At 42.3% G+C, this 8,598-nt stretch overlaps 1 protein-coding gene across 1 annotated transcript in view; it reads left to right on the top strand.

Moving 5' to 3' along the window:
• Positions 1-7,029, top strand: part of LOC143127356 (NXPE family member 3-like) — a 14,348-nt gene extending 7,319 nt beyond the window's left edge. Inside the window, exons 5-7 of the mRNA XM_076288851.1 lie at positions 4,140-4,343; positions 4,949-5,292; positions 5,999-7,029. Coding sequence (XP_076144966.1) covers positions 4,140-4,343; positions 4,949-5,292; positions 5,999-6,193 — 743 coding nt within the window. The 3' untranslated portion in view covers positions 6,194-7,029. The remainder of the gene's footprint in view (positions 1-4,139; positions 4,344-4,948; positions 5,293-5,998) is intronic.
• Positions 7,030-8,598: the final 1,569 nt, after the last annotated feature.

Raw genomic sequence — 8,598 nt, forward strand, 5'->3', positions numbered from 1 at the left:
CACACAGGCATGCACAAATGCACACACAGATTCATACACACACACACACACACATACACACACAGATTCATACACACTGGCGAACATGCAAACACACACACACACACAGTCCTTTGAAATATATTATGGAGGACCCAACCACACCCCATGCCAATGTCCATGGGCCATTAAAATTAATGGGGCAGGACTTAGTCACTCTCTCCAGTTATATATAATACCTCCATGCCCCCCCCCCACACACACACACACACAGATGCATATATGTAATCACACACACAGATTCATTCACACAGACACACACACGCACACACACATGCACACACACGCACCGCAAGCACACACACACGCACACACACACGCACGCACACACACACACACATGCAGTCCTTTGAAATAACCTATGGAGGACCCAACCACACCCCATGCCAAACTTTGATTTCTAGACAAAAAGGTTTATTCTGCTTAGATGTAACATGACAACGAGATTGTGGCCAAAGTAAAACATTTAATCAAATGGGCTTTAAGGCCATTCATGTTGTGTAAATCCATGGGCCCTATCTTGGCAATCTGAAACGTCTGGTCCGAGGTGCAAAGTCTAAAGACATTTAAGGCATATCAGGTTGACATTCGCTAATTTAGTGGTGTGGTTTTGTGGTCACTGAACACACGCTGGGCACATTGTTCAAAAGATTTTTACTTATGTTTCCCAACCAGTCATGGTAACATCCTTTTAAATCAATAAGAATGACATCTGTTATTCCCATTTAAAGCAAGCAGCACAACTTCAAACAGCGCATCAGTATTTTAAGAGTAAGCGGAACATTTGAACGGATCTGCTTGCAGGCAAGACTGTATGGAACACAGGGATTCCACTAAACCTTGCTTTACTATTTGTGACTAGCAGAGAATAGCCTACATGCATCTGCACTCGCCTATTATCCCTCCTACTGTGTTTACGCAAATTTGTCCAATTGAACATTCTTTTCTCTCAAAACAATTGTTAATTTATTCTGACTATCATGAGGCTCCATGACTTTGTTAACACAGGGCATCTGAACACACAAAACAAATCTGGATCATGTTCATAACAATTTCAGTGTTTTATTTAACTTTAGAACACCCATTCTGTAATTTAATTACACAATGGATGGAGTAGGAGTTGAACTGTACAATAATTAATTCAATTAATTACTTTCACTATTGACTGACAAGGGGTTGCCATCGAAAACATAGCCTGAAAAAAGCAACACTTACCCCAATGATGCAAAACTACCAGGGCCCCCACAGCGTGGCGAGCTATAAGCTACAACATTGAAAACACATTGATTGTCAAATAATGACATAGACGGTTTATATAGGAGCAGCAAGTAATTCATTTTCAGTAATCTATCTATAAAGCAAGAAGCGTCTGTGTGTCTGTGTGTGTGTGTGTGTGTGTCTGTGGCACGCATATCTCGCTGACCGTTTGTCAGACTGATTACAAACTTGGCAGGAGTCTTGCTACAGGCATGAGTAAGTGCACTGCCGAATTTGACGTTGTTTGAATAAGAAATGCAAAAGATATCGTTAAATAGCCTATTTCGGTAAAAGAAGCACGCATTGGCTTTCGCCGCTAGCCACTCCCCCTCCCACACAGCACTGTAGGACTGTAAGCTACCAGTGAGGATAGAAGCAGGGCTTTGGCAGAATTGGATCAGTGTAGGTTACACGGGTAAAAACTTAAGCGAGTGCAAGATAACTCCACGGATTTTGCAACAACACGCGAACATGTCAACACACACAGGTAGGCTATATGCAGTGGCTCTTCAAAATGACGTAAAAAATGATGTGCAATAAGCGGACACTTCGAATAGCCCAGGCTACTTTGAACTGTCTTTAGACTTTGAATAAGCACATGACAATTCAAACTGCAAGGTCCTAAATTGAAACGAGCGATTATGGTCCCGAATCAAAGAACGTCCCAGAATGCCACACATGCAAAGCATAACCAGCGACAAGCAACGAGTGGCAGACAGTGTGATGTCACTTATGAATAGCCCAGGTTACTTTGGACTGTCTTTAGACTTTGAATAAACAAACGACAATTCCAACTGCAAGGTCCTAAATTGAAACGAGCAATAACGGTCCCGAATTAAAGAACGTCTCAGAATGCCACACATGCAAAGCATAACCAGCGACAAGCAACGAGTGGCAGACAGAGTGTGATGTCACTTATAGTCCACCAGAGACTGTTTTTGAGTCACACCGTTGCAAATTCCATATGATGCATCATTCCACAAAATGGTTTGTTTTCTCTATCATCAAGTTATTCAATAGGCTAAGCATATAGCCTTGACTCAAAACAGCTGTTAGGATTATGTCATTTTGATTTGTAAAAAATGTCACATGCAGCCATGCTTAAATTCTGCTCACTTCACATTTATTATATTATTATATTATCTGTAGGCCTATTCATTATTGAATGCTTACCTGGAATTATGTTTTTCCCTATCATCCTATTTTTAAAGCAGGCCTAACTAATTGGGCTACAGGAATAGCATGTTTGAACGGGCACTGCACTAGTATCGGTTAAATAACAGTCATGAATGAGACGTTCAAAGCCTAGTGCTGCAGAATACAGAATATTGAAAAACGTTTCTCTCGCATATGGGTGCTGATCTTCAGCCTGAATCGTCAGGTTGCTAGCAGTGGAATGTAGCAGAGGGACGACAATGTAATAAGGTAAAATCTGAATCTCTCCATGTCACCGAATCAGGGGAGCAATAAGCTTGTTTAACCGCAATAAGATGGTCTTATAACGGGGTGATATGAGATAGCGACACTCGAAGTGTGTTCCTAATGTCATGTTTAAATGCACACCTAACAGACGGCATCATATTCAATAGGTAGTCCGATTTCTGTATAATAGCCTGTAATAATATGTGGGGCGGTGGTAGTTTAGTGGTTAAGGAGCTGGGCTAGCATGCAGTAGCCTGAAAGTTGTCGGTTCAATTCCCGGCTTCCACCGTTGTGCCCTTGAGCAAGGCACTTAACCCCAAGTTGCACCGGGGACATTGTGATCCCTTGTAATATAGCTGACATATGTAAGTCACTTTGGTCAAGAAGTGTCTGCTAAATGTAATGTAATGTAATGTAATGTAATGTAATGTACTGTAATGTTACGTGAAAGCCTAATTGCTTAATTGTAGGCTACCATTTTTTTCCGTGAGGCCTGGTCGTTATTGTCCTGCATCATTTTTTTATTTTTCCCTGTGGTCCAGTAGCGCTGGAAAGTAGCAACGCTGAGCTCCCCCGCACATTGAGACCAGACCATAGACTGTAAAAAATATGGACCAGACCCAATCACGCTGCAGCCAGGGGCTTCTGCGAAGGTAGTACACAGTCGAAAGTGGCACACAGTCTATGAACATGGGGGCGACATATTCCTATTTTGCCCAGGGCGCAGGATTGCCTTCCGCCGGCCCTGGAGGCAGCAGAAAGAGCGTCTTGCTGGCTCTGAAGTAGAAGGGAGGAGTTGAGCTGGGGTCCAGGAGGAGATGGGCAGTGACTGGCCACCACTGCCGACCCGCCAACTGGAATGTGTTGTGGTTCAGGGTTGAAACACCCCGTGAAAGTTGGACGCCACCTGACGACATCTTCTCCTGGCTGAAAGTCATGCATTGCAGTCAGTGACTGAGTTAGACAGCATCAGTATAGATGTATCCAATAGTTGTGACAGTGCGTCTTCACCTGTGCTTTAAATGCGCCTTTCACTATGGACCAGGTTTTTCTTTTTCGGTGGTCTAATGATTTTGAGAGGGTGTAGGATAGCGATTTTCGGATCATGCGCCAGACCACACCATATGTCGTTAATTGCCACACCCCTGGACGCAAGGTTTAATAAAAGATAAATAAATAAAATAAATAAAGGATAAATATGTGTTTACAAGACTTGTAAACACATATTTATCCTTTATTTATTTAATTATCACATTCTATTTTTTTGTTGGGGGCTTAGATGGTAGGTTGTCACCGGGATGCACTGTGAAGCATATTGCATTGCCACACTGTGTGAAATGTGCTATGTACATTATGGGATTGACATTGTTGTCATTTCGTAAATAGCTTCAAATGTCTTTCCTGTACCGTCTTACCTTTAGTGGTGAGTGAGCCGTGCAAACCTGGACTTCCCACGCCAGTGCCAGCAGGATTTTACCTAAACGATGTGTGGACGTCATTTGTGTGTGCCACCCGACATTTCACTGTTCCAGACATTGCTCCATGCCTAAGGGACAAGCACATCTACATCATGGGAGACTCCACCATCAGACAGTGGTTTTTATACCTCAATGAGGCTGTACCAAGTAAGGAACGATATACTAACAAGATATACCCCCCCCCCCCACACACACACACACACACAGACACAGACACACACACCAGTGGCACGGATAAACCACGGCCACCCTAACCAGTGGTCACCCCTGGCTCAAAGTATCAACGTTTGGTCATGGCAATGGTCAATCAGTTGTGACCCAGATAGTAGATCCCAATAAATACTCTTTGCGAATGAATGCACATTTACAGTGCAAACGAAAGGTATTCAGACTTTTATTTTTTATACATTTACAAAACACTCCAAACACCTGATTTTTTGTGGAGTGTTGGAGTATTGTGTGTAGATTGATGAGAAAAAACCCCGAATTGAATCCATTTCAAGATGAGTCTGAAATATAACAAAATTGGGAAAACTTGAAAGGGTCTGAATACTTTCCGGTTGCACTGTATAGATCATTTATCCATGGTTTCTCCTTAAAGGCACCCTTAACAAGATTTGCTCTTGGGGTCCCCCTCTGGTTGAGAAGCACAATAATAAACAAACTAAATATGCTAAATATGTGTCAAGTGTGTCATAAACTGATGCATGAAACATCTCGCTAAAACATATTTTTTTTGTTCTTCGTCACAGCTCTAAACCGCGTCAACCTCCACACAAACATCCAGACGGGGCCGCTCATGGCCGTGGACCTGCAGAACAACATCGTCATGCACTTCCGCACGCACGGCCTCCCTCTGCGCTGCGGCAAGATCTCCGCAGCGACCCTCCACTACATGAGCAGCGAGATCGATGGCCTGGCCGGAGGGCCGCACACCGTGGTCGTGTTCAACTTGTGCGCGCACCTCACCAACTACCCACTCACGTACTACGCCTACCGCGTCTGGCTGCTTCGGAGGTCGGTCGTCGCCCTCTTGAAACGCGCGCCAGGGACCAAGGTCATCATCAAGACGGCCAACACGGGGTACAACAAAAAGGTGATGTATTGTTCCTCTGTGGTCTACACTCAAGGGATCAAAAGAATGGTCTTCTTTTACCTTCAAACATTCATATAATTACCAATAGAGCACCACCTACAGTATTGACCATAACTGCCCGTTGCTGGTGAGAACACATTTTTTTTATTTACATTTTGGCTGACGTATTTTATCCAAAGCAAGTTACATATATCAACACAGGGTTAAGCACTTTTCTCAAAAGTACAGTGGTGGCAGGGACACCCCCAGGATTTACGTCAGTTCTGAGCTTTGTTGAAATTCGCCCATTTTAACACGTCAGTTTCAAGTTGTGAGATTTCCATATGAAGGAGGTGACGATGGGATTTTGAAGTTCCCTGTATGATTATTTTACATACTGAACTGCCGTTATTCAACTATGCCAAAGTAAACTCAGTTTTGCATTCTATCACCACTTTAAGCACTTTGCTCAAAGGTACAGTGGTGGCGGAAATGACGTAACATCAGAAACGACTGTGCTCCGTGTTGTCCACCGCTTTGATGTAATGTTAGAAACGACTGTGCTGTTATTGGGGAGGTAGTGGTGCGTTCCTTTGTGTCTCCATGTGTTCTGCTGCCCCTTTTGTTGGATCTGGTGTGTACGTGTGTGTGTGTGTGTGTGTGTGTGTGTGTGTGTGTGTGTGTGTGTCCTGCAGCATGTTAAAATTAGTGTTTATTCATCCTACAGCATCCTTATGGCAGTGATTGGCTCACTATGCAAGTGGACCGGATCCTGCGCGAGGGCTTCCGTGACGTGGGAGTCTACATCGTGGATGTGTGGCAGATGACCGCCTGCCACTACTTCGAGGACGACCTCCACCCTGCCCCACTGATAGTCCAAAATGAAGTCGACATACTTCTCTCTTTTATTTGCCCTCACTAAGAATGCAGCTCCTCTCTCCTGTCTGTGTGTGCGTGTGTGTGTGTGTGTGTGTGAGTGTGTGTGTCTATGTGTGCCTGTTTTTTTGTTTGTGTGTGTCTGTGTATGTGTTTTTGTGTGTATGTGTGTGTGTGTGTGTTTGTGTGTATGTGTGTGTGTATGTATGTGTGTGCCATTTTTTATGTGTGTATGTGCGTGTCATTCGACCCAGTGCCATAAAAAGAGAGAGTTGCAACACTCTTTGTCCTCACAAAGCAATCAGTAATACCCTAAAAACCTGTTCTGCATGGCTGTGTCACAGGAGGGTGGGTTGTATATTTAGCTACTGACCGGATGATTGGTAGTTTTGGACCATTTGCCATCTCTATAACCCGGAAACTGGCATGAAAAAGAGTATGTTTTGACATGACATTTTTTTCACTGTCTCTTATGAGAGTGTTTTCTCTACCTCTCCGATTCTCCCCACCCGCATTTGGAACGCTGCTTCAGATGCAATATATTTTTGGCACTGTTGTGTTCGGCTCTGTTCATTTTTTTTTGTTTGTGTGTTTATGTGAGCACAGCAATCGTCTATGGTGCACATGCACAATTTCATTCTGTTTGGTGGTCACAACGAGTAAAGACATTTGACTTACTTTGAACTTTTTCATAAAATTATCAAAATCTTTGTACTAAAAACAATACCAACTACATTTTTATGTAAATATAAGATTATAACACTTGGCTAAATATCGGTTTTTGCAGTGCATGCGTGTATGTGCATGCGTGTATGTGTGTGTGTGTGTGTGTGTGTGTGTGTGTGTGTGTGTGTGTGTGTGTGTGTGTGTGTGTGTGTGTTTTTTGCATGTGTGTCACAGCGTCAGCTGAATAAAGACATGGTATAACTTAACAATGGTCATGGTTTGGAAACTCTTTTTCTCCCGTTTTCATTTGCCCCCTTGACACTTACTAAAACTTCAGTTAAGACTAACAGCGAGTGCTGACCTGATCAAGCCTACGGCTGATTACATCTTTCTGGTCAAAGAGCATCTGTGGCTCCAATTGGGAATTCATGGTGACAGACCTCGGTGTTTACTGGCCTGTTGCCTCGTTGTCTTCTTCCAGCCTTAAGAAATAACCCGCCCACACAGCATATTGGTATTAATGATCAAGACTGTTTCCAACATGCCCTGAAGAAATGAAATGAGCATATTGGTACAATTATCTTGGCGTTTGCCACATAAGGCGATAGTAAACCATGTTGTGATGTTTCGGTCACTAGTGCAAACTTCCCTCAACATTACCATGACAAGATCACCACAGTTAACAGTTGAGTCCATAAATACCAAATACCAAAAACTCCTATAGGTTTTTGCCTATAAATCGATATATATGTGTATATATATATATATATATGGGGCTTTAAGTAGAAGGATGGGTGGATTGATAAATAAAGGATTGCACTGCATAATGATTGGGTGGCTTTCCAACTCTACAGCTCGTCACTACCTCCTAGTGGTCAGACTGTGTCATGACATCTCACGTAATAATCCCAAAATGGGGTGGGAGTGCAAGATGACGGATATGTTATTTTTTGAGAGTTCAGTAGAAGTCATTCACATGTTACAGTTTTTCTCGATAGCTTTGACCTGCTTAAGGAAATTGGGATCCACTTGGTCTTCATTAAGACTTTCTTTGCACACCAGAAGTCATATCTTGCGAATGTGTTCACACATTTTCATTGGGTTCACACAGTTCTAACACCCTTTTGCAAAACAGTTAACACAGATGTCATTCAAAGTTCCCAAACTGTATCGGTTTCCCCGTGCTAAACAAAAGGAAAACATATTTTCACAGGTGGTATAGATTCCTTGCACAAGTCTGAATCTCTGATACACCTGTGTGAAACCACTTTGCACAATTTTTCAATCAGCAATCATTCATTATCCGTAAGAGATACCATGTCTGTTCTGTGTTGCTATTTGCAAGTATGGATCTAAGGCACATTTAGATAAATTATTGTACCGCCTATTTGGTGAAGAAAACAGTACAGAAGGTGTTTACTGTAGGTCTATTTTGATGAAAAATTACAAGTTGTAGTTCAATGAAATTTGTCTTGTCTAGGGGCTAACTGTATGTCTTACATGGCAATGACAGTTACATGTTGGGAGGAATAAATACAATTATTGTTTTTATCCAGTCCTATCCAGTTTTTTTTATTTAGTCCTTTCAGTTTTTTTCTGATACCAGAAAAAAAAGGAACAGACATAGCAAAAATGAAATGCTCATTAGATTTTGCATTTTGTTGTCCAGTGTGTAATGATTGATTGAAATCACACAGTTATTTGATGACAGGATGTTTTGTTTGAAAGCAAGATTTGCTTTTACTGCATGTTTTAAGTGTTTTGAAAGAGAAAGTCATTTTAGCC

The sequence above is a fragment of the Alosa pseudoharengus genome, unplaced genomic scaffold (assembly GCF_046254945.1).
Source record: "Alosa pseudoharengus isolate Yale_2024_CS ecotype anadromous, Long Island Sound unplaced genomic scaffold, YU_APseudo_1.1 YU_APseudo_1.1_scf_1, whole genome shotgun sequence".
Taxonomy (NCBI): Eukaryota; Metazoa; Chordata; class Actinopteri; order Clupeiformes; family Clupeidae; genus Alosa; species Alosa pseudoharengus.